Source organism: Rana temporaria, chromosome 4 (assembly GCF_905171775.1).
Source record: "Rana temporaria chromosome 4, aRanTem1.1, whole genome shotgun sequence".
In the NCBI taxonomy this organism is placed as follows: domain Eukaryota; kingdom Metazoa; phylum Chordata; class Amphibia; order Anura; family Ranidae; genus Rana; species Rana temporaria.
The window spans coordinates 266,317,148-266,343,732 of NC_053492.1; the positions used below are offsets into that span (position 1 = coordinate 266,317,148).

The 26,585-nt window shown below is 44.0% G+C and overlaps 1 protein-coding gene across 1 annotated transcript in view; it reads left to right on the forward strand.

Annotated features, from left to right (window-relative positions):
• Positions 1 to 741: 741 nt before the first annotated feature.
• Positions 742 to 26,585, forward strand: part of MFSD4B (major facilitator superfamily domain containing 4B) — a 35,450-nt gene continuing 9,606 nt past the window's right edge. Inside the window, exons 1-2 of the mRNA XM_040350248.1 lie at positions 742 to 1,275; positions 22,466 to 22,634. Of these exons, the coding sequence (XP_040206182.1) occupies positions 1,030 to 1,275; positions 22,466 to 22,634 (415 nt within the window). The 5' untranslated portion in view covers positions 742 to 1,029. The remainder of the gene's footprint in view (positions 1,276 to 22,465; positions 22,635 to 26,585) is intronic.

The following is a 26,585-nucleotide window of genomic DNA, read 5'->3' on the forward strand; positions in this document are numbered from 1 at the left end:
ATAAGGGCTCGTTCATTTGGGCGGTCTGAATAGCGATCCCTGAGGCCACGTTCACACCTGAGTGATTTTCAGATTAAGGCTGGGTTGACACCTATGCGGATTGCCCCACATGCAATTCACATGACAGGAGATTGTGACCGGCTCTCTATGGAGCCGGTTCACATATCTCAGTTGCGGCTTGCACAGGAGTGCCGTGCGTCTTTGGCTCCATTTCAGGGCCGAAATCATGCAAACATCCAGCCCCGATTCGTCCCTGAAAAGCGGAACAGGGATGCACGAAACCCCTGCTGCGAGCCGCATTCGTCGGAGGTGTGAACCCAGCCTTAGAGCAAGTTCACACAGGGGCGGCTTCAAAGTCGGACGACTTTGAAGCTGCCCCTAACAATGCGACTTGCAAAATTACTTCTGTATAGAAGTTAATGCAACCCAATCCGGAGTCGCCCCAAAGTAGTACAGGAACCTTTTTCTAAGTCGGAGCGACTTGAGTCACTCCTATTAGAATGGTTCCATTATACAGAATGGAGCGCGGCTAAGTCGCCCCTGTGTGAACCGGGCCTTAAGCTCTAAAATGCTGAACAAGCCAAATCCCCCAAATTTCAATGGCCCCTGTTCTCATATGAGTGTCCTGTCGCCTGAAGAAAACCACCTGTCGCTCAAAAAAAGTGCATGAGCTCCTCTTTTGGCAGATTACAAGTGGTTTTCGCCCCATAGACTAGATTTTGCCGTGTCAGTCAGAAGTGGCGGCAGCTCTGTGAGAGAAGGGTCAGTGCGTTGCTATAAGGTGTGTGAGGAACCGCCAGGCGTTCAAGCAGAGGCCGCCAGCCGAGGACACTCAGGACACACGAAAACCGGGAAGAATAAAATGATAGGGCCGCCTTTCCCCGCTCCTCCTCCCTCCCAGGTGCACCCGGCCTGTCACTGCTCGGCTGCTACATCCGGGTTGTTCCCGGAGAAAGAAGGCCGGAGCCGGATCCTGGGCTAGACATGAGGCCGCAGCACTGATCTGACACGCTTACTAGAGGGGAAATAATGGGGAACGGCAAGAAGAAGAAACAGGTGCGCTTTGCACGGGCGGGTGACGACGAGGCCGGGGACGAGGAGGAGGAAGACACGCTGTTTGAGAAGCGTCCGGCCAGGCGGAGAGCCGAGGAGCTGGAGGACGAGGGGGCGAGGAGCAGAGCCGAGGATGAAGTGCGCCTGGTGTCCGGAGGGCAGCAATGCCGGGGGATGCGCTGCTGTGTCACCACCGTCATGTGCGCTGCCTTCCTGGGGCTGGTAAGAGGAAGTCTCTTCTTCACGTCTTCTATAGAGAACATTACAGGGGCAGGCTTTCTATAGTATACCTGTGGATTCTTCCCTCCACCTCATACATGCCATGTCTCGGGCACCCCTCACAACCTGCCAATGACCCAGTCACACCTAGCAGGAACAGATTGGTGCCTGTTTGGCCTCATCACGTCACACCTGAGCGATATGGAAACGTCATGCTTGCGATGCCATTATTTCTTAAAACGTGGGTAGCAGTCACGCTACAAACTTGCCAAGCGTGGTCAGCTCAGTGTCGAAAAATGGAACTTGCGCTTTGTTGGCGTGCAACAGGCAAGCCCATTCGAGTCTATGGGCTGTCAATTGTGATTGCAACCTTAAAGGGGTCGTAAACCCTCAGAAGAAAACTTCTGTCGGTTACCAGCCCCCACTTTTTACTTACCTGAGCCCTAGAATGTCCCGGGCAGTCTCTCTGCCCGGTCTTCTCAGCTCTTGATTGAATAGATTTATAGCAGTGCAGCCATTGGCTCCCGCTGCTGTCAATATAATCAAATGATGTGGTGGGCGGGGCCAAGTCCTGCATTCTGCGGCTATGGATGCCAAATGTTGGGCACGGGGGTGTGCCCGCAAGGTAACCCTCTTGGGAGAGTGCTTCCCAGATGAGGTTATCTGCGAGGAGGGACCCCAGAAGATGTCTTTTAGGGCCACTCTGTGCAAAACAAACTGCACAGTGGAGGTAAGTATGACATATTGTTGTATAAAAAAAGAAATTTGTGAACCTTTAGTATCACTTTAGAGCGATGCTCCACACAAAAGGGGAAGCGCTGCTTGTTTGTCCCCCCCCCCCCCTCCGAAAAAGGTGCCCAAATGTGGCAGCAGGGGGGGACGGGGATAACACACACCTCTTCCTGTTTCCCTTACTGAAGATGTCGGCGCCTGCATCGTGGGATACCTGGATAGGTAAGTGTCTTAATGTTAAAAGTCAGACACTACAGTATTTATAGCTGTTGTCTTTTAATTATTTATTTTTATTTTATTTTTGGTTTGAACGTGGCTTTAAAGAGGAGTTCCAGACCCCCACAAAAAATTAAGTAATCGGCTACAAATACTGCAGCTTCTAACTTTTTAACATTTGGACACTTACCTTGCCAGGGAGCCCACGATGTTGGCACCCCATCCGATCTTCGGATCGGCTTTCAGGTGCACTGCCATGCCTGATAAGAGAACCTGGCAGTAAACCCGATTCCCTACTGCCCATGCACGAAGCGCACTGCGCTTTCTCATTGGTCCGGTGGCAGAGGAGAGGGCTGAACTTCCAAGAGACTGGGCCGTGGCCCTGTCTCCTAGGAGTGGGGAATGGTACCTGTCAAAAACAGGGGAAGGAGACAGATAAGTGGAAGTTCCACTTTTGAGTCGAACTCTGCTTCAAAATAAAACTATGGGAAGAACTTTTTTTTGGATAGAGTAAGGGAGGGTTATAACCCTCCATCTGATTTATATAATATTATTATTTTTTTTTATTTTTTTTCACCCACTGCAGAGATTTTCCTACACTTCCTGAACCATAGCAAAACAGGAAGTGAGAGGAAATCCCTGAAAATTAAGGGAATTCCTTGGTGACCCCCCCCCCCCCCCCCCCCCAGGTCACCAGAACTAGTGCCTCTATTACAAGTTTTTCCCTCTATTACTTCTTTGGAAACAACTCAAAATGTGTGATTTTTTTTTCTTTCACTTTCAATGATAATGGTAAACGGGACAACAGAACATTTTCCCCCAAAGCGGATCAAACAGCATTTTTACACAGCATGCAGGATTAACCCATTAGGTTCCACAATGAGTATAACAAGCATGCTTTACTGCAATGGTGCCCAACCAGTGGCCCGCGGAGCCCTCTGATGTGGCCCTTGACCTTCTTCTCTGGGATGGCAGATTGGCAAGCCCAGATCACAAGTTGCTGACCCGCCATCCCAGAGCAGCAGTTTTGTGAATGAAGCCGCTGGTGCATCCGGTGAGATGGCAAAAAATTCCCCATTTTCAAAGGCTAATTATGCCAGGGACTTCCAAAGGCCTAATTTCAGAATTATATGAGCAGATCAACGATGGGTCCAAAGGGGGAGGGAGATTGGGGAAAAAATAAACAAAGGTGGGAGGAGGATGTAGGTCCCATAACAAATGAACAATGGGAACGGATATTGGAGCTAGGGACATCGGTGTCACTCGCCCCATCACAAAGAGTATCCCATCTATTTTTAGTTCAGAGTTTATTACACCCCAAAGAGGCAAAGAGCAAAGGGGCATCACAGTAGCGGTTAGAAGGTGTCTGTTCCAGGCTAGAAAATTGATAGCACAAAACTGGCAATCACAGAAAGCGCTTACAGCAGCGGAATGGGTCAATGTGATAAATATGACAATATGGAAAGAAAAAGTAGTTTTAACTAGGTGTGGGAATTTTAATAAATGTAAAATACTGTGGGAGCCATGGTTGAGCAAAATGGGGTGTCCACCCTAGAGAGGGGAAAAGAATTTAGATCGGAAGAGTAGCCAGATGGGGGGGAGAGAAAATGGAGAGAGAGAGAGCTGCACGTTACAGATGAAATGGATAAATCTAACCGGAAGAAAAAGTTTATACTGTAGTAGAGATAGTGGTTGTGTGCAAGGTACAAATAAGATGATAGGAGGGGAGGGGGGAGGGGAGGGTTGGTTATGGGAATAATGTGCACTTTAAAACTTATGTAACATGCTTTTTGTATAAAGATGTATGTATTTAAAAAAAAAAAAGAAACCGCTGGTAAAGGAAGCAAGTGGCTGTGGAGCAGATCCACATAAGCTGATGCTTCCTGTATTGCGCCAACTCTTGTCACAGGCGGAGTGATACCAAATGCACTCTGCCTGTGACAGCAACAGCCGGCGATACCTGAGTGAGTGAATGGAAAACTGTTATTAAAGGTAAGCAGCCTTGGGCCCCTTTCACATGATCAGTTCAACCCAATCGGACTCACTATTTACCTCTATGAAGCAGCAGATGTAAACAGGCTTGTGTCTGTTTACACCCGCCTACCTAATAAAAAAAATAGAAAGGGATCTGCCCCCTTCCATCTGGGCAGATTGGATCAGAGGGACCATAGAGTAGAGTGGGCTGTGTCCGTGGACACGCACCTGTCATCCTCTCGCTCTGCTCATTGTGGCCCGCGACCGGTTACCATTTTGCTTAAGTGGCCCTCGCTCTTCAAAAGGTTGGGCACCCCTGCTTTACTGCATACACAGACTGATTTTACTGTTGGGGGTTTAGTAACACTTTAACTGGGATCTCCTGAAAACCAGTGGTCAGTAGGGGCCAAAAACACCCAATTCTGCACAAAATAAAAGCTCATGTACTTTTATGAGTTTTACATAACTGGTAACGAGTAACGTAACGCTCAGGTGGAAGCTTAGAGAATAACAAGATTCTTCATCTTCAGCTTTGTTTAATCATTGTGTGAATGGTTGATATAAAAGTTGCATCTCTAACTTAACCACTTAAGCCCCGGACCAAAATGCTGCCTAAAGACCCAAGGGGTTTTTACAGTTCGGGACTGCGTCGCTTTAACAGACAATTGCGCGGTCGTGCGACGTGGCTCCCAAACAAAATTGGCGTCTTTTTTCCCCCACAAATAGCTTTCTTTTGGTGGTATTTGATCACCTCTGCGGTTTTAATATTTTGCGCTATAAACAAAAATAGAGCGACAATTTTGAAAAAAATGCAATATTTTTTACTTTTTGCTGTAATAAATATCCCCCAAAAACATATATAACATTTTTTTTTTCCTCAGTTTAGGCCGATACGTATTCTTCTACCTATTTTTGGTAAAAAAAATCGCAATAATCGTTTATCGGTTGGTTTGCGCAAAATTGATAGCGTTTACAAAATAGGGGATAGTTGTTTTTTTTTTTTTTTTTTTTTTTTTACTACTAATGGCGGCGATCAGCGATTTTTTTTCGTGACTGCGACATTATGGCGGACACTTCGGACAATTTTGACACATTTTTGGGACAATTGTCATTTTCACAGCAAAAAATGCATTTAAATTGCATTGTTTATTGTGAAAATGACAGTTGCAGTTTGGGAGTTAAACACAGGGGGCGCTGTAGGAGTTAGGGATCACTGTGTATGTGTTTACTAGTGTAGGGGTGTGTGGCTGTAGGAATGACGTCATTGATCGTGTCTCCCCTATAAAGGGGATGACGCGATCGATGCGCCAGCACGGGGAAGCCGTGTTTACACACGGCTCTCCCCGTTCTTCAGCTCCGGGGAGCGATCGCGACGGAGCGGCTATAAACAAATAGCCGCGCCGTCGTCCCGGATCGCTCCGAGCGGACCCGACCTCCGCATGTACCGGGGGGGGGTCCCGATCGGACCCCCCACCCACGTCTAGCAGAGGACGTACAGGTACGTGATTGTGCCTGTCCGTGCCATTCTGGCGACGTAAATGTACATGAGGAGGTCGGGAAGTGGTTAAAATATCATCAAAAAGTTAATTTTAGAATATTAGATAAGACCAATAAAAAATGTAATACAGAAATGTTGGCTTACTGAGAAGTATGTCAATGTACAGTATAGTATGCACCCAATAATGTGTCAGGGCTCCTTTTGCATGAATTGCGTCATGGCATGGAGGAAATCGGCCTGTGTTGATGTGTTATGGAAGCCCAGGTTGCGTTGATAGCAGCCTTCAGCTTGTCTGCATTGTTGGGTTTGGTGTCTCATTTTCCTCTTGACAATGCCCCACAGATTCTCTATAGGGTTTAGTGTTGGAGACTGAACATTGTTTCATGCTATGTTATACATTGCTTGGTTTATTTCCCTGTGTATTTGGAGTATGACCACTAGATGTCACTATACACAGATACTCTATCATAATGTTCTTGTGTTAACTATCTGTTACTGCATTTTTCCTGTTATCTATGGTTGCTGTTCTTCTATATCTTGTGTGCTAACATGAGCACCATGCTCTCTGCTGTATGTCTCTTCAATACAAATGAATCCATGTAAACTACAGCCATCCATATATGTCTGATTATTCTTTGCATCATCTGCACCAGCCAACAAAGGTTATGGGCCCAGACAACGTGAATCATCAGACAGCCGGAACAGAGGCCTAGTCTTCATCTGCACACCATCTTTGATCAAGCTGCGGAGGAAATCTGCTCTGAGGTATCCAGGCGCTTGGAATACGAGCAAGGTACATTAATCATGGCTAGCAGCGGGGATCTTAAACTGGGGATCACTAAGCTAAATAGTGACAACTACCAGATGTGGAAGTTCAAGATGGAGATGTTGCTGAGCAAAGATGACACATGGGATGTCCTCACCACAGACAGGCCGGATGTAGACAACCAGGAGTGGGATAAGAAAAACAGACAGGCAAGAGCCACAATAGCCCTACTGGTAGAAGATGAACAGCTTATCCACATAAAAGGGGAAGATACTGCCAAAGGTATGTGGAATGCACTCCGTAGATTACATGAGAGCTCTAGCTTAAACAACAAGTTATATTTACTAAGGAAGCTGTACCAGTCAAAACTGACTCCAGAAGGGGATATGCAAGAACATATAAGAAGCGTGCTGGAGATTGTTGCACAACTCAGGGACCTCGGAGAGGAGATCAAAGATAACCATGTGACAGCAATACTTTTATGCAGCCTGCCAGAGTCATACAACCCTCTGATTAATGCATTAGAGACAAGATCTGAAGCAGAACTCACATTACAGTTAGTGAAATCTCGACTTTCAGATGAATACAAGCGCAGAAAGGAGCAAACTTCTCACAGGCAAGAGAGCGATACAGGAGCAGCACTTAAAGCAACAGACACTAAGATGCCAAACTGGAAGGCCAAACTATGTTTCCGGTGTAACAGGGCTGGACATTTCAAGCGCGACTGTCCATTGTGGAGGAATGAGCAGAGGGAAAAAGATCCCAATCAGGCACTCATAACCATGATGAAAAACAACGACCAAGCAGCGTGGCACGGAACTTTTAAAGTGACAGATGCTGTCACCAACCATAAATGGTATATAGATTCTGGAGCAACAAGTCACATGACTAACGATAGAGAATTCTTTGTAGAGCTCAATCGTGACAAGAAAGAAACCATATATCTTGCAGACGGGAGTTGCACAACTGCTGAAGGAACAGGACATGGAATAGTCACTTGTAAAAATGAGGATGGACAAGTGTTAAAAATACCAATGACGGATGTATTGTATGTTCCCGGACTCAATGGCGGCCTTATATCAGTCAGGCGACTGGCAAGCAAAGGACTAACCACAACGTTTAAAGGTGACCAATGCACTATCCAAGATGGGGAAAGAGTGATAGCAACAGCTAAAGCGGGCAAGCACCTTTATGAACTTGATGTTGTTGAGCAAGAAACAAAGCTCTGCACACATAAACACAAGAACTGTATTCATTTATGGCACAGACGTCTGGGCCACAGGCACCCCGACAGCATACAGGAGCTGGCCAGACGGGATTTAACGAAAGGCTTCAAGTTAACAGGCTGCCCAAACACGCTAAGGTGTGAATGCTGCATCAAGGCCAAAGCCACCAGAGTAACCCCACCAAAGGCAAGTGAAAGCAGAGCAACAAGACCGATCGACCTAATACACACAGATGTATGCGGGCCTATGAGAACAACCACCCCAGGAGGAAATAAATACATATTAACTTTTATAGACGACTGCTCAAGGTTCACAGTGACATACCTAATGAAGAATAAGTCAGAAGTATTCGACAAGCTGAAGGACTATGTTACCAAAGTAAGCAATAAATTTCACAGAAAACCATTAGTACTCAGAAGTGATAATGGTGGGGAGTACACCGGGTTTCAAGTTGAGAATACACTCAGGGACCTAGGAATAGAACATCAAAAGACTGTCCCATATACTCCAGAGCAGAACGGGGTAGCAGAGAGGAAAAACAGATCCCTGACTGAAATGATCAGATGCATGTTGACTGATTCTGGACTCCCTGAAAAATATTGGGGAGAAGCAGCACAAACGGCCACCTACTTACAAAACAGATTACACTCCAAGGCAACAACCAAAACTCCATACGAGCTATGGCACAGTCGAAAACCAAGCATAGGACACCTCAAGGTATTTGGAAGCAAAGCTTTTGCTTACATTCTGGGAGAAAAGCGCAGCAAGCTCCAGAATCGAGCAATTGAAGGTGTCTTTGTTGGTTATGCCGACAACACCAAAGGATACAGAATCATAGACCCGAAGACCGATAAAGTGACAATCAGCAGCAGCGTAACATTTATCGAGGACCCGAGAAATGAAGTAACGGAGCCAGCCATGCCAAGAGCAGAAGAACCAAACAACGCTGAGCAGGTTTTCTTTCCTATGGAACGAACCCCCGAAAGTGATACTGTGTCACAGAAAAGACTGGAACAAACTGAACCAGCTAATGACGCTGAACCAAGACGCTCAGTGAGGGAAAACAAAGGTAAACCCCCCAACAGACTCTCGTACAAAGTAGAAACATCCTGCGTAAGAGAACCCACTTGTTGGAAAGACATAACACAACTCCCAGAGAGGGAAGCCAAGAGATGGATAAAGGCAGCTGAGGAAGAAATCCTCTCACTACAGGACACGCAGGCTTGGGTACTAAGGCAACTGCCAGCCGAAAAGAGGGCAATTGGGTGTAAATGGACTTTCAAGGTCAAGTACAACACTGATGGCACAGTTGAGAGATATAAAGCGAGACTCGTAGCCAAAGGATACTCCCAAAAATATGGAGAAGACTACGATGAGACATTTGCCCCAGTCGTCAAACATACCACAATCAGAGCTCTACTCACAGTTGCAACTACAAAACAAATGCTAGTAAAGCACTTTGATGTAAAAAACGCTTTCCTACACAGTGACTTAACAGAAGACATCTACATGGAGCAACCAGAGGGCTTTGTAGACCCACAAAAGCCAGAACAGGTGTGTAAACTTAAGAAGGGGATCTACGGGCTCAAGCAAGCAGCCAGAGCATGGAACATGAAGATTAATGAGGCGCTTTTGAGAGAATCCTTTCAGAGGAGCAAGGCCGATCCCTGCCTATACACCAAGAAACTAAATGGTAGGTGGATCTTTGTACTCATTTATGTAGATGATCTGTTAGTATGTTATGAGCAAGAAGGGGATTGTTCCAGACTGCTGGAGGTCTTAAACATGGACTTTGAAACAAAAGATCTAGGTGATGTCAAACACTTCCTAGGAATGCAGATAGAAAGAGAAGAAGATGGTAGTTTTCTTATTAACCAGAGTCACAAAATACAGGAAGTAATTGAAACTTTTGGGCTCAATGATGCCAAACCAGTCAACTCGCCTATGGAGACAAATTATCTTAAAGAATTAAACAACTCAATTAACCCCTTGCAAAATGACTCACAATTCAGAAGGGCAATGGGGAAGTTACTATACATTGCTACAGTGGCAAGGCCTGACATAGCTACAGCAGTGGGATTCTTATGCAGAAAAGTATCCCAGCCAACCCAGATGGACTGGAACGCAGCAAAAAGGATCATACGCTATTTGAAGGGAACAATAGACTTTAAACTGAAATTTTCATCAACAGGGAAGAGTGGTCTGACTGGATATGTGGATGCAGACTGGGCAGGTGACCCCAGTGATCGGAAATCCACCAGTGGACATCTGTTTCTATTTAAAGACAGCCTGATCAGCTGGACCACCAGAAAACAGTCCACAGTGACACTGTCCTCCACCGAAGCAGAATATGTGGCCGCATCACAAGCAGGGCAAGAGGTAATCTGGTTGAGACAATTGCTGGAAGATCTAGATCAGAACCAGAAAGAGTCCACGCCAATCTATGAGGACAATCAAGGATGTATAGCACTCGCACAGACAGAGCGGATAAACCCGAGAACCAAACACATAGACGTGAGATATCACTTCTTAAGAGACTTGCAAGAGCAAGGACAGATGGATCTACGATACTGTCCCACTGAGGAAATGTTAGCAGACATCCTTACTAAGCCTTTGCCTGCAAAGAGACATATGGATCTAACAAGAAGAATCGGTTTGTCTAATTAAGCACTTCACAATGAGAAGGGGTGTTGGAGACTGAACATTGTTTCATGCTATGTTATACATTGCTTGGTTTATTTCCCTGTGTATTTGGAGTATGTCCACTAGATGTCACTATACACAGATAGTCTATCATAATGTTCTTGTGTTAACTATCTGTTACTGCATTTTTCCTGTTATCTATGGTTGCTGTTCTTCTATATCTTGTGTGCTAACATGAGCACCATGCTCTCTGCTGTATGTCTCTTCAATACAAATGAATCCATGTAAACTACAGCCATCCATATATGTCTGATTATTCTTTGCATCATCTGCACCAGCCAACATTTAGGACAGGCGAGTTTGCTGGCCAATTCAGCGCAGCGATACCATGATCATTAAACCAGGTATTGGTAAGTTTAGCAGTGTGAGCAGGTGCCAAGTGCTGCTGGAAAATGAAATCGGCATTCCCATAAAGCTGGTCAGCAGAGTAAAGCATTAGGTGCTCTAGAATTTCCTGGCAGACGGCTGCGCTGACTTTGGACTTGATAAAACACAGTGGACCAACACAAGCAGATGATCTGGCTCCCCAAATTATCACTGACTGTGGAAAATTCACACTGGACCTCGTACAACTTGTATTCTGTGCCTCTCCACTCTTCCTCCAGACTCTGGAAGCTTGATTTCCAAATGAAATGTAAAATTTACTTTCATCCAAAACGTGGACTTTGGACCACTGAGCAACAGTCCAGTCTTTTTCTCCTTGGCCCAGGAAAGACGCTTATGACTTTGTCTCTGGTTCAGGAGTGGCTTGACACAAGGAATGCGATAATTGTATTCCATGTCCTGGATATGTCTGTGTGTGGTGGTGGCTCTTAACCACTTCCCGCCTGGTCAATAGCATATTGACGTCCGGTAAGTGGTTCTGTTATCCTGACTGGATGTCATATGACATCCAGCAGGATAACATGCTGGCGCACGCCCGCGGCTCCCCCTGTCAGAGGGGGGGTCTGTGCTGATAATCAGCACATTGATTATCAGCACAGCCCCCATCAAATTTACTAATAAGCTGCCAATCGGTGCCCAGTCAGTGCCCTATCATAACCCCCCTGCCAGTGTCCATCAAAGTGCCAATCAGTTTCCAGCAGTAACACCTGTCAGTAACTAATCAGTGCCGTCTATTGGTGCCCATCAGTGCCGCCTCATCAGTGCCCGTCAGTGAAGGAGAAAACTACATTTTATAACCGGAACAAAGAAAAACGTTAAAAAAAAATGTATTTTTTTTTAGTTTGTTTAGCCAAAAATAAAAACCCCAGAGGTGATCAAATACCACCAAAAGAAAGCTTGTTTTGTGGGAACAAAATTATAAAAAATTAGTTTGGGTACAGTGTTGCATGAACACGGAATTGTCATTCAAAGTGTGACCGCACTGAAAGCTGAAAATTGTCCTGGGCAGGAAGGGGGGAAAGTGCCTGGTATTGAAGTGGTTAAAACACTGGCAACAGCCGTAGTCCACGCCTTGTGGATCTCCCTTAAATTCTTGAATTGCCTCTGCTTCACAATCCTCAAGGCTGTGCACCTTTTTCTACCACACTTTTTCCTTCCATTCAGCTTACCATTAATATGCTTGGATACAGCACTCTGTGAACCGCAATGACCTTTTGTGACTTGCCCTCCTTGTGGAGGGTGTCAATTAGAGGTCGGCTGATTTTTCACACTTTTTAATTAATCGACATCGCGATTGTGCTGGGAAAAAAAAAAGCTGATGTAAAACTTCAGCGCGACTTGCAAATAATAGCTTCTGTATCATAGAAGTCATTGCAAGTTGCCTGAAGTTTCCCATGGAGTGACTAGTTTTGGGCAGCCTGCCAAGTGTGAGAAAAGAAATACAATGTTTCTACTTATGAATGAACTGAACTTCATGTGTAGAAGTTCTCAGTTTAACCATTTAAAGACACGGGCAGATCCTCAAAGAAATTACGCCGGCGTATCTCTTGATACGCCGTGTAATTTCAAATTTTGCGCGTCGTATCTTTGTTTTGGTATCCACAAAACAAGATACGACGGCATCTGGGTTAGATCCGACAGGCGTACGCCCATCGGATCTTAGATGCAATTTTTCGCCGGCCGCTAGGTGGCGTTTCCGTCGTATTCCGCGTCAAGTATGCAAATTAGCTATTTCCGACGATCCACGAACGTAAGAGCGGCCGTCGCATTTTGTTACATCGTTTCCGTTCAGGTTTTTCCGGCATATAGTTAAAGCTGCTATATGGTGGCGTACTCAATGTTAAGTATGGCCGTCGTTCCCGCGTATAATTTTGAAAATTTTACGTCGTTTGCGTAAGTCGTCCGTGAATGGGGCTGGACGCCATTTTACGCTCACGTCGAAAACAATGACGTCCTTGCGACGTCATTTGGAGCAATGCACCCTGGGAGTTTTTACGGACAGCGCATGCGCAGTTCGTTCGGCGCGGGGACGCGCTTCATTTAAATGAAACACGCCCCCTACCCGCCGAATTTGAATTCTGCGCCCTTACGCCGAGAGAGATACACTACGCCGATGTAACTTACGGCGCAAATTTGTTGAGGATTAAAACCAAATCAAAGTAAGTTACAGCGGCGTAGCGTATCTTACATACGCTGCGCCCGGCGCAGATGTATGTGGGTCTGCCCCTAAATCTTTTCTGACGCTTGTTGATTACAAGTAAAAATCCTGTATTTTCTGCTAGAAAATTACTTGGAACCCCCAAACATATTATATACATATATACATACAGGGCTCAAAATTTCAAGTCCTGAGCTACTAGCCAGGCCTCAAGAGTTACTCGCCACCAGTTGCCCCACCTAATTCATACACTGCCCTGCGCCTAATTGCACCCGTAAACACGCCCTCGTAGATTATCTCATGGAATGACACTGTTAAATGTTTTATGCAGAATCAAGTTACAAAATTAAATATTACCAACAACAACGTTAACAAAATGGGACAGGGCACTGGGGTCAGACCAGAGGGACAGGGCACTGGGGTCAGACCAGAGGGACAGGGCACTGGGGGCAGACCAGAGGGACAGGGCACTGGGGGCAGACCAGGGGGTCAGACCAGAGGGACAGGGCACTAGAACTGGGTCTCTTTCCCCATTCTCTTGCTGTCTCCTCTGCAACTCCCATCCATTCTCTCTCTCTCTCTCTCTCCCATTCATCTCATCATCAGGAGCCTGTGTGTGCGGCTCCACGCTTGCATGTCCCCACTTCCCCCTTTTATTCAGACTGGCAGAGAGGAGAGGAGCTGCAGCACAGCGGGAGGGAGTACAATCCAGCGCTGAGATCCACACAACTGCAGAGCCATTGACACCATAGCACAGCGCACACTGACACCGCAAAGCACACATTGAGACCAGTCTGTTCACAGTGCTCAGGCTGAACTGCTGGACACTTACATAGAGCACAAGGAGAAGAAAACTGTACAAACTGGAAGGCTGCCGCTCTCATGTCAGGGCAACTTTCAGTGAGCGCTGCACCGGAGTGGTAATTTTCGCAATCCTCCACCTCACTCATTACTTTCTGCTCTCCAGCTACATTGGTCGGGGGAGGGGGGGCAGGCTCAGAGAGGTCATACTGTTAGGTCCCATGGCTTAATGAGAATTGTAAGGAGAGCACCTGTGTACTGCTCTGCCTGTGCGCGGCTCACCAGACTACTTTTCCCGAGCATGCACCTTTCCTCTTCGGCCGCCAATCTCATTGGGACTCTAAGTGTAGGCACAGATTGGAGAGAGATTGGTCATGTAGCCCGGTATTTGCGCAGCGGTCTTTCAAAGGAAATTTTTGGGGAAAAATACAATTTAATGAATAAAAAATAAACAGTAAAGTTAGCCTGTGTTTTTTTTTTCGGACGTCAAGAGGGCGGTGACATACAACACGTACGACGAGCCGAGATCAACGAAGTTCAATAGGCAGTTCGGCTCTTCTGCTTGATTCTGAGTATGCGTGTGTTTTTTGCGTGTTGTAATTGCTTACAGACAAACGTGATTCGCGATAGAAATGTTTCGCAATAAGAAAATTGAGATCCTGCTCTCAATCTTTTCTTGGCAGGAAAACTGACAGAAAAAGTGTGATGGAGCATACAAAAAGCTCACATCGTACTTTTCTTGTCAGGAAAACTGATCGTGTGTACAAGGCATTAAATGTAGAAACTGCTCAAGGAACCCCTAGCAACCTTTGGAGGAATCTTAGGGTTCCATGGAAAGCTGGTTGAGAAACCCTGATTTAACCACTTGCTTACTGGGCACATATCCCCCCCTCCTGCCCAGGTGAAATTTCAGCTTTCGGCACTGCGTCGCTTTAACTAACAATTGCGCGGTTGTGCAACGTGGCTCCCAAACAAAATTGACGTCCTTTTTTCCCCACAAATAGAGCTTTCTTTTGGTGGTATTTGATCGCCTGTGCGATTTTTATTTTTTGCGCTATAAACAAAAAAGAGCGTAAATTTTGAAAAAAATACAATATCTTTTACTTGTTGCTATAATAAATATCCCAATTTAAAAAAACAAAAACATTTTTTTTCTCAGTTTAGGCCGATACGTATTCTACATATTTTTGGTAAAAGAAAAAAATCGTAATAAGCGACTGGTTTGCGCAAAAGTTATAGCGCCTACAAAATAGGGGACAGAATTATTATTTATTTTTTTTACTAGAAATGGCGGCGATCTGCGATTTTTATTGGGACTGCGACGTTATGGCGGACACATCGGACACTTTTGACACGTTTTTGGCACCATTCACATTTATACTGCGATCAGTGCTATAAATATGCACTAATTACAGTATAAATGTGACTGGCATTGAAGGGGTTAACACTAGGGGGTGAGGAAGGGGTTAAATGTGTACCCTAATTAGTGTTCTAACTGTGGGGGAAGGGGGGTGACTGGGGGGGGGGTGACCGATCTATGTCCCTATGTACAAGGGACACAGATCGGTCTCCTCTCCAGAGACAGCACCGCTGTCTGTGTAAAACGGCAATGAGAGATGATCTCATATGTTTACATATGAGATCATCTCTCATTGGCCGCACAGATCGCATCACTCTGATTGGCCGTGTCCAAGGGCCACGGCCAGCAAAGCAGTTCCCCGCTGCGCGCTCTGGAGCGCGCGGGGAACGCGCAAAGGGGCGGACGTCAATTGACGTTCACTTGGATTTTCGGATCCGCGCTGTAGCCGTCATTTGACTATAGCGTGGATCCCAAGCGGTTAAAGGCTTGGGGAATCCTTTACAGGTGTTTTGAGTTAAAGGGGTTGTAAAGGTACATGTTTTTTCACCTTAATGCATTGTATGAACGCACTGGCTTCTTGGCCAGGCTTCTCGGCTCATTCATTGGTTGATTGATAGCAGCACAGCCATTGGCTCCCGCTGCTGTCAATCAAATCAATGACGCGGCGCGCCGTGGGCGGTGCCGACTGATACAGTCGGCGGCTATAGCACGGGAGCACGTCCGCAATAACTAACCCCCATGGAAGAGGGCTCCCATGAAGGGTTTTAGTTCTTGTGGGGAGGAGCCAAGACAGCCGCCGAGTGACCCCAGAAGACCAGGAGCGAGGCCACTATGTGCAAAACAAGCTGCACAGTGGAGGTAAGTATGACATGTTTGTTATTTAACCACTTCCTGCCCGGTCAATAGTAAATTGACGTCTGGGAAGTGGTTCTGTAATCCTGACTGGACGTCTATTGACGTCCTGCAGGATTACATGCCAGCGCGCACCCGTGGGGGCGCTCGGTGATGCGGGGTGTCCGTCTGACACCCTGCATCTCCGATCTCGGTAAAGAGCCTCCGGCGGAGGCTCTTTACCACGTGATCAGCCGTGTCCAATCACGGCTTATCACGATGTAACCGGGAAGAGCCGTTGATCGGCTCTTCCTCACTCGCGTCTGACAGATGCGAGTAGAGGAGAGCTGATCGGCGGCTCTCCTGACAGGGGGGGTTATAGCACGGGAGCACGTCCGCAAGAGGTGATCAAATACCACCAAAAGAAAGCTTTATTTGTGGGAACAAAACGATAAAAATTTCATTTGGGTACAGTGTAGCATGACCGCACAATTGTCATTCAAATTGCGACAGCGCTGAAAGCTAAAAAATTGGCTTGGGCAGGAAGGTGCGTAAGTGCCTGATATGGAAGTGGTTAAAAAAAAAAATGGGAACCTTTAGAGTCCCTTTAATGAGCTGATTAGAGTGAGACACCACAAGTCTACAATATTAAACTTTTTTTTACAATATTCTAATTCTTAGAGATACAGAATTTGGGGTTTTCAGTGGCTGTAAGCCATAATTGTCAAAATTAAAAGAATGAAATGCTTGAAATATATCACTGTGTGTAACGCATTTATAGAAAATTTGACTTTCACTTTTTTAATTAAATTACTAAAATTAACTTTTTGATGATATTCAAATTATTTTTGTTGAGATGCACCCGTAAAGTAAAAACTCCACGTGTTGATACTACAAAAATACCTTTCTTTGTGTTTTATCTGCTTTTGTTTAACCACTTTACGCAAATCATCGTACCTGTATGTCGGTACTTTCATGCTAAATACTGTTGTTTTAGCAGCAGCTAGCTGCCATAACCCCGGTATTTTCAGGAACAGCGTGCGTTTCTCTTTAGGATAAATTTGATCTCTGCGGCGGATTCGCTGCAAGATCACTTTTATCAGTGGCAGAGACGATCGTGTTTTCTCCACTCACTGCCTGGATGCAGAGTGAGGGAAAGATGGCCTACGCTCTGCTCCATAGCATTGGAGGACGGAAGCGACATCACCGCCGCACGACAATATACATCGACAAAATGGCACGGCTGGGCACAAGGGCGTACATGTACATCCCCTTTAAGAACCCATCCATGGGTCACGAGCGCGCCACCGGCGGAGCGCTCGCGACCCAGTCCAAAGCTCGGACCGCCGGTGTCCCACGATCTGGTCACAGGAGCTGAAGAACAGGGAGAAGGGAGTGTAAACAAACCTTCCCCGTTCTTCTCTGTGGCTTGTCACTGATCGTCTGTTCCCTGTCATAGGGAACGACGATCAGTGACGTCACACACCCAGCCACGCCCCCTACAGTAAGAAACACAATAGGACACACTTAACCCCTTTAGCGCCCCCTAGTGGTTAACCCCTTCACTGCCATTGTAATTTTCACAGTAATCAGTGCATTTTTATAGCACCTTTTGCTATGACAATGGTCCCAAAAATGTGTCAAAAGTGTCTGCCATAATGTCGCAGTCACGAAAAAATAAAAACGCTGAGCGCCGCCATTACTAGTAAAAAAAAAAAATATTCCTAAAAATGCCATAAAACTATCCCCTATTTTGTAAACGCTATAACTTTTGCGCAAACCAATCAATAAACTGAAGGAAAAAAAAAGTTTTTTAATATATATATTTTTGGGGGATATTTATTATAGCAAAAAGTAAAAAAATATTGCATTTTTTTTTTTTAATTGTCGCTCTATTTTTGTTTATAGCGCAAAAAATAAAAACCGATCAAATACCACCAAAAAAAGCTCTATTTGTGGGGAAAAAATGACACCAATTTTGTTTGGGAGCCACGTCGCATGACCGCACAATTGTCAGTTAAAGCGACGCAGTGCCGAATCGCAAAAGGGGCCAGGTCCCTTACCTGCATTATGGTCCGGGTCTTAAGCGGTTAAAGGAGAATTTTTTCTTTTTTTTTAAAGGATTGTGTAAAATAATAGGGGGGGGTTCTAAGTAATTTTCTAGCACAAAAAAAATATTTTAACTTGTAAACAACAAGTGTCAAAAAGAGACTCGGTCCTTAACCACTTGCTTACTGGGCACATATACTCCCTTCCTGCCCAGGTGAAATTTCAGCTTTCAGCACTGTCACGCTTTAAATGACAATTGCGCGGTCGTGCGACGTGGCTCCCAAACAAAATTGGCGTAATTTTTTTCTCACAAATAGAGCTTTCCTTTGGTGGTATTTGATCACCTCTGCGTTTTTTTTTTTTTTGCGCTATAAACAAAAATAGAGCGACATTTTTGAAAAAAAACAAAAATTTTTACTTTTTGCTATAATATCCAATAAAAAAAATCTCAGTTTACCATACGTATTCTTCTACATATTTTTGGTAAAAATAAAAATCGCAATAAGCGCATAGTGATTGGTTTGCGCAAACGTTATAGCGTCTACAAAATAGGGGATAGAATCATGACTTTTTTTTTTATTATTATTATTTTTTTTTACTAGTAATGGCGGCGATCTGTGATTTTTGTCAGGACTGCGATATTGCGGCGGACACATCGGACACTTTTGACATATTTTTGGGACCATTCACATTTATACAGCGAACAATGATATAAATATGCACTGATTACTGTATAAATGTGACTGGCAGGGAAGGGGTTAACACTAGGGGGCGAGGAAGGAGTTAATGTATTTCCTAATTAGTGATTCTTACTGTGGGGGTGACTGGGGGAGGTGACCGATAGTGTGTCCCTATGTACATAGGGACACACTATCAGTCTCCTCTCCCTGACAGGACGTGGAGCTCTGTGTTTACACACAGAGCTCCACGTCCCTGTCTCCGTGACCGCCGATCGCGGGGGGCCCGGCGGACATCACGGCCGCCAGGCGCGCGCATCGGCACCTGACTGACGTGGCGCGCACCGCCGGCGCTGCTCGCGCGCCCCCCAGTGGCCTGGAGGCTGTATAAAGACGGGCTCCCGGCAATTCAGAGCCACAATGTGGCCGTAAAAACCCGCCGTGCGGGCCGAAAGAGGTTAAAGTGGTTTAATAAGGCTTACCTGTAGGTAAAATGAATATCTCCTAAACCTGTACTGTTTAGGAGATATTCACTTTCCATGCAGTCATGCTGCCGGGCCTTGCCAGAAAGAAGACTCACGTGAGTGATGTCATCGCGGCTCCGGCCACTCACAGCGCCGGAGCCGCGAACCTGTAAGACTTGCAGAGGGGAAATGTCAGCTCCATCGGCGGTGACAGGGATCAGATGTCGACGCCTCGTTATAAGGTAAGTATTTCATAATGAGCTAGTATGCGGTGCATACTGGCTCATTATGCATTTGCCTTAGAGTATGTGTGTATGTGTTTTTGTTTCCTTTTTTTTTTTTTTTTTGCAGGTATACTACCTCTATAAGTGGTTAAACACTTGAGGATCAGCATGTTAAATCTCCTTCCTGTCCAGGCCATTTTTTATCTATCAACACTATTGTACTTTGACGGACAAGGACTCTATCGTGCAACACTGCTCAAATTTTGTCTTTTTTTGGGGGGGGGGGGGGGTCAGCAGAACTAAACTTATCAATCAGCATTAACTTTTTGTATTAAATATTATTTTTTTATTTTATTTTTTTATGTTTGTTTTTGCAAATTGGGCATTGCTACAGGTTTAAAAAATTAAGATCCAAAGGACATGTATAATATATGCAAGGACACAAAATGCAACAACATACTTTTAATGCACACTCCGTTAGGTGGTTGCAGCAACCTTAAGGACATATACATAGACCTAAAGCACAAAAAAATAAAATTACTTAAGAGGTAGGTTCCAGAGCCACTCCTGGACTGTCAAAGACAGAGTGGAAAAGTTGTCAACAATGTGGCCCATCTGTCCCAGACATTGAGGGAGGGTGGCGCCAAAATAGCCTTCATCAGAACTTCCCCGATAGGCCACAGGAATATTTAGGTGCTGAGTATGAGGATTTGGGATCATCCTTGAGAGGTGACCTCGCCTTCCATAGTGAAACGTTATGTAAATCCTATGTACTTTAAGAACCAAACATTTAAAAGGAAGAAAAACATTGTAAACATCCAAATGTGAACAAAAAGAAAATCGGGTAAGTACCTAAAATTTTCGCTGTTAACCCAATCGTTCACACCAATGTCTGCCGATGTGCTGTAAGGAAGGTGGTAAAGAGAAGCAGGGGAAAGCCTCTCCCATGCCGAGAAAAGACTCTAGCTCACTGCTGCTGAAAATGCATTCACTGTCAAAGAGAGGGTTCTGCCAGTTCCAGAAACGCCAAATCCAGATTAGAAGAAACTAACCTTGAGTCGGAAACATGATCTAGCCATGTTGCCCATATGCTGGTGAAGCAGTCACGTTTACCCTTGCAAGTTGCTGTCAGGTCCTCTACATCCCTGATATCATTCACCTCAGGTATCCACTCCTTTCTGCTGGGAACTTTGGTCTGTTTCAACTAAATTGGCACCAAATGCTTAACTGCATTCAGAAGATGAGGCAATACCCATTTTTTTTTTTTTTATACTGACTAATCGGCAAAGGAGGGAAATGAATGAAATGTACCGGACATAGGGGAATGTCTAAGCCAAGGATATCTTGTATCTGGGCTTTAATGTCCTTCCAAAAGGGTTCTATCTCAGGGCATTCCCACCATCTCTATGGCCGCAGCCTCGCCAGCATAGGTCAGAGTTAGAGGGGTATATTCGTGACAGGTTGACAGGCACTCTGTACCAGAGTGATAGGATCTTGTAGTTTGTCTATTGCATTTTAAAATCTAGTGAACTAGAATGAGTAAACTGGTACAGGTGGGTCAGCTGAGCCTCAGAGAATACGAGCCCCAAGTTGTGTTCCTATGCCTGGATATGCACAGGTTTGGCATAAACCTAACAGTTGATGTAGTTCAGAAACCATATGGGGTATAGGTTCTTCAGCTATATAAAATAAGTTTGAAGGGCGTGAGAGAGGATATGTCTAATAGCACAGCCATACTCTAATGCCGCGTACACATCATCACTTTTTGTGAAGTAAAAAAGACGTTTTTGAAACTTCAATTTTCAAAAACGACGTTGCCATCGTTTTTTTCACAATGCTCTAGCAAAGCGCGGTTACGTTCAGCACTTTTTTCCATTGAAGCTCGCTTCATAACTAGCTTCTGAGCATGCGCGGGTTTAAAAACGTCGTTTTAAAAGTCGTTTTTGCTACACACAGTGATTTTTTGTGAAACAAAAAACGACGTTTTGAAAAACGACAAAAAAAATTGAAGCATGCTTCAATTTTATGTGTCGTTTTTCACAAGACATAAAACAATGTTTTCCCCCACACACGGTCATTTAAATTGACGTTTTTAAAAACGTCGTTTTTTTTCATCACATAAAGTGATGGTGTGTACGCGGCATTAGTTGTCTAATGCCAGAAATCCATAGGGAAACCACCACGCCAAGCTTTTAAAACCTCAAAGGCCAGCCGTTTACCATTCTCCATGAATTTTCCATAGTTGCCATTGTCTGCCCTTGGTCCCAAAAAAAGTGATTTGTTCGCCAGGGGGAAACCACAGAAACCTCCCAAGCAGAGCCAACGGGGACGTTGATGTAATGTTGGTAGTCAAAATGTTTAAAATGCACCATAAAGCTGAACTCTGGGATAAGAAAATATCATCTTGTTTTCAATTTCTCTTTATTCTTTTTTTTCCATATACAAAAAATGTGTCCTTTTTACAAAATTCAATTCATAATACAATTATTTCATCATAAAAAGCCACTTATAGAACCTTGTTTAGCATTTATAAACTTAATAATCCTAAAAATGTGTTAAAACATTCAACATCCCATTCACTCATTCATCCTTTCTCTCATATTGATCATCCTAATACGTTCCTGGTATTATCTTAATATCAGGGTTATTTGTATTCTTCAAGAATCTTAGTGTAATTTGTATTTCTTCCAGATCTATGCAGCAATCCAGTGTGATACCTTGCCTCAGTGCAGAAGAATCCTGTAATATAGACCAGTTACTACAGTTCTCTCTCCTTGTGCAGGGTGATTGGTCTTGTCTCTGCTGTAGTTCTGTAGTGATTGGGTCATTCTGGGCCCCTCCCACAGCTTTGCTCTCTGCATAGGTTATGCACAGCACGGTGATGATGGCATTGCTTCTTTTACACAGTAATATCTGGGTTTGCCTAGGGCATTTGGTGTATACAAAGTGGATTTATATTGTTTTGTTTTGTGTACATGGAAGAATGTAATGACTTTTTGTGCCCAGACTTCAGCTTTAGGGATATTTCAGTGTTAACCTATCTGTATATAGTTATAAAAAGAATATGAATGATAATATTTGCACAGATTGCAGACAACTGACTTTTAATAAATGTATCTCTCCTTTTTAGGGAATGGCAATTTCTGTCTTGGGGCCAACGTTCCCTGATCTGGCAGCCAATGTAGACAGCACTGTAGGAAACATTTCCTACATTTTTGTGGGACGCTCCATGGGGTATCTTGGAGGTTCCATCTTGGGAGGTGTCCTCTTTGACCGTATGAATGAACACTTGCTGTTGGGTATGTTTAAAATATGTTACACCGATATGTATTTTATTGCTTTTTTTTTTTTTAAGGAAGAAGTATATACAGTAAATGTTTACTTTTTTTTTTTTTTCATTGTGTATTGCTGAGCTTACTTAGGCTCCGTTCATGACTCTGCATTCTGAATTGCATGTGGAATCGCTACAATTCGCAATAGCAGCAAATTACGGGATGCCCGTGTGTTCCCAGGGTGCGTTGTCTGTTGATTTTAATAGCACCCTAAGTGCGGCACAATTTTTTTTTTTTTTTTTTTTGGGCGATAGTTGTGGTAAAAACGCACAAACAGAATCACGGGACGTCCTGCGATTCTATTTGCATGTTTTTACCGCAATTGACATCCCCACATGCGGAGATGTGAACGGAGCCTAATCTTTGAAAACATTTTTTATATATATATATATATATATATATATATATATATATATATATATATATATATATATATATATATATATATATATATATATATATATATATATATATATATATATATACACACACACATACACACACATACACACATACACACACACACACATACACTCCCTTTGCGAAAGTATTCGGCCCCCTTGAACTTTTTGACCTTTTGCCACATTTCAGGCTTCAAACATAAAGATATAAAACTGTAATTTTTTTTGAAGAATCAACAACAAGTGGGACACAATCATGAAGTGGAACGAAATTTATTGGATATTTCAAACTTTTAAAAAAAATAAAAAACTGAAAAATTGGGCGTGCAAAATTATTCAGTTCCCTTAAGTTAATACTTTGTAGCACCACCTTTTGCTGCGATTACAGCTGTAAGTCGCTTGGGGTATGTCTATATCAGTTTTGCACATCGAGAGACTGAAATTTTTGCCCATTCCTCCTTGCAAAACAGCTCAAGCTCAGTGAGGTTGGATGGAGAGCGTTTGTGAACAGCAGTTTTCAGTTCTTTCCACAGATTCTCGATTGGATTCAGGTCTAGACTTTGACTTGGCCATTCTAACACCTGGATATGTTTATTTGTGAACCATTCCATTGTAGATTTTGCTTTATGTTTTGGATCATTGTCTTGTTGGAAGATCTCCGTCCCAGTCTCAGGTCTTTTGCAGACTCCGTCAGGTTTTCTTCCAGAATGGTCCTGTATTTGGCTCCATCCATCTTCCCATCAATTTAGCCATCTTCCCTGTCCCTGCTGAAGAAAAGCAGGCCCAAACCATGATGCTGCCACCACCATGTTTGACAGTGGGGATGATGTGTTCAGGGTGATGAGCCATGTTGCTTTTACGCCAAACATAACGTTTTGCATTGTTGCCCAAAAATTTGATTTTGGTTTCATCTGACCAGAGCACCTTCTTCCACATGTTTGGTGTGTCTCCCAGGTGGCTTGTGGCAAACTAAAAACGACACTTTTTATGGATATCTTTTAAGAAATGGCTTTCTTCTTGCCACTCTTCCATAAAGGCCAAATGTGTGCAGCATACGACTGATTGTTGTCCTATGGACAGAGTTTCCCACCTCAGCTGTAGATCTCTGCAGTTCATCCAGAGTGATCATGGGCCTCTTGGCTGCATCTCTGATCAGTCTTCTCCTTTGTATGAGCTGAAAGTTTAGAGGGATGGCCAGGTCTTCGTAGATTTGCAGTGGTCTGATACTCCTTCCATTTCAATATTATCGCTTGCACAGTGCTCCTTGGGATGTTTGAAGCTTGGGAAATCTTTTTGTATCCAAATCCAGCTTTAAACTTCTCCACAACAGTATCTCAGACCTGCCTGGTGTGTTCCTTGTTCTTCATGATGCTCTCTGCGCTTTAAATGGACCTCTGAGACTATCACAGTGCAGGTGCATTTATGCGGAGACTTGATTACACACAGGTGGATTCTATTTATCATCATTAGTCATTTAGGCCACATTGGATCATTCAGAGATCCTCACTGAACTTCTGGAGAGAGTTTGCTGCACTGAAAGTAAAGGGGCTGAATAATTTTGCACGCCCAATTTTTTAGTTTTTTTTTTATTAAAGTTTGAAATATCCAATAAATTTCGTTCCGCTTCATGATTGTGTCCCACTTGTTGTTTATTCTTCAAAAAAAAAAATTAGTTTTATATCTTTATGTTTGAAGCCTGAAATGTGGCAAAAGGTCGCAAAGTTCAAGGGGGCCGAATACTTTCGCAAGGCACTGTGTATGTGTGTGTTTTTTTATATATATATATATATATATATATATATATATATATATATATATATATATATATATATATATATATATATATATATATATAATATTAAAAACAAATTACCAGGTTTTAGCTGTATTTCTAAGATGATAGCTTGTGATCCAAAATACCATGCCATCATTTTACATGTCATAAAGTAAAAGCTTGACACAGATATTGCACAGTTAGCCTCTCCATGACGCCCCTGACAGCCCTTTAAGTGAGCATAAATAGTGGGAGAACAAAAGAAATGTTCCCCCTTGGATGGGATGTTGAAGGCCACACAGATTATGTCGAAAAATTATTTATTATACTACAGTAACATAAAAAGATTTCCAGATCAAACGCAATGATCAATGTTAAAATACGTCAAGCGTTTAACAAAGTAAACATGTGACAAACCCTGCAAAAAGCAACAATACATATACAACGACACTATTACGCTTCAGTAGGTGGTAATCCCTGGTACCCGACACGTTTCCAGTTTGACACCTTCGTCAGGGATATAGAGTAGGGATACGTAGGGTCATAAATTGTTTAACTCTAAAACAATATAATAGAACAAAAAGACATATCAGAGAGACAACTACAGATAAGACATGGGATCTGTACAATGGGCATCAGGATTAGATGCGACAACAGGTTGACATAGACACTACATACCAATTAGAGTGAATCGATGTAGAGAGTAGATGAGGCAACTGTCAAGACAGGGGTGCAAGTGAACGTCGGCCCCAAGATCAATAGGGGCTTAAGGTAGCAAATTCCCAGATCTGGTTTAAGCAGGTAGGTAGCAACAGCTGAGTCTTAGCGGCCAAAACGTGACTGGCAACATAAAGGGGTCATCTATCAACATTATACACATGTAAAAGTAAAGCAGATGTTTTTCCCTGCAAAGAACAAGATAAGCATCCTCTTCCTGACCGCATACACACAGCGATAGGAAAAAAGGGGCCTTAAAACCTACCCATCGCATGTATCCACAGCGGTTTGAGGCTGTGTGCTGAAAGCACACTCTCTGCATGCTTCCGGCTCACTGACAAAGTTGTCTCCAACAGCTCTTAGTCATTGTCCAAATCAGGAGCCAGAAGGACAGGATCCTGATCATGTGACCGCTGTGAATGCTAATCACAGTGGTCAAGTGAATTGGAAGCCTCTGCTCCTCCCACCATTTAGAAAAGACTGAGGTTTTCACCGTATCAGAATAAACAAACAATGTGGTGGTCACATCCCTGGATTGTATAGAACAAAATAATTGTTCCCCCTGTTACATGTGGCCCCAACAGCAGCTCATATTTACCTTGCCTTCCTTCCCCTGCAACTTTGTTCACCTTCCAGTAATGAAGAAAAATATCTGGTACTTCTGCCTCTAGGGAACATGTTACTCACTACTTTTCTTCCATGTGACAGTGCTGCTGTAATGATTGGGACAATTGGCCCTTCAGGCACCCTCACTTGGGGCACACAGAGTCCTGAGCCCTGTGTAAGCTCCTTGTTGCATCTTTAAGCTTACACAGGGCTAAATATGTTTGCTCAGAGTGGCAGGAAAACAACAGGTTCCTTTAATGCCCAACTCCCCAGCAGCGTATAATTACCTTCATTTCACTGACGCTCAATTCACCTGCTAAGAGTGAATGTCGCTGGTCATAGCTTACACGGGATTGTGAATTTCTTTGTGATAACACTCATTTGTCCAGTGCTATCAGATGTCTGTGTAATGTGCTTCTC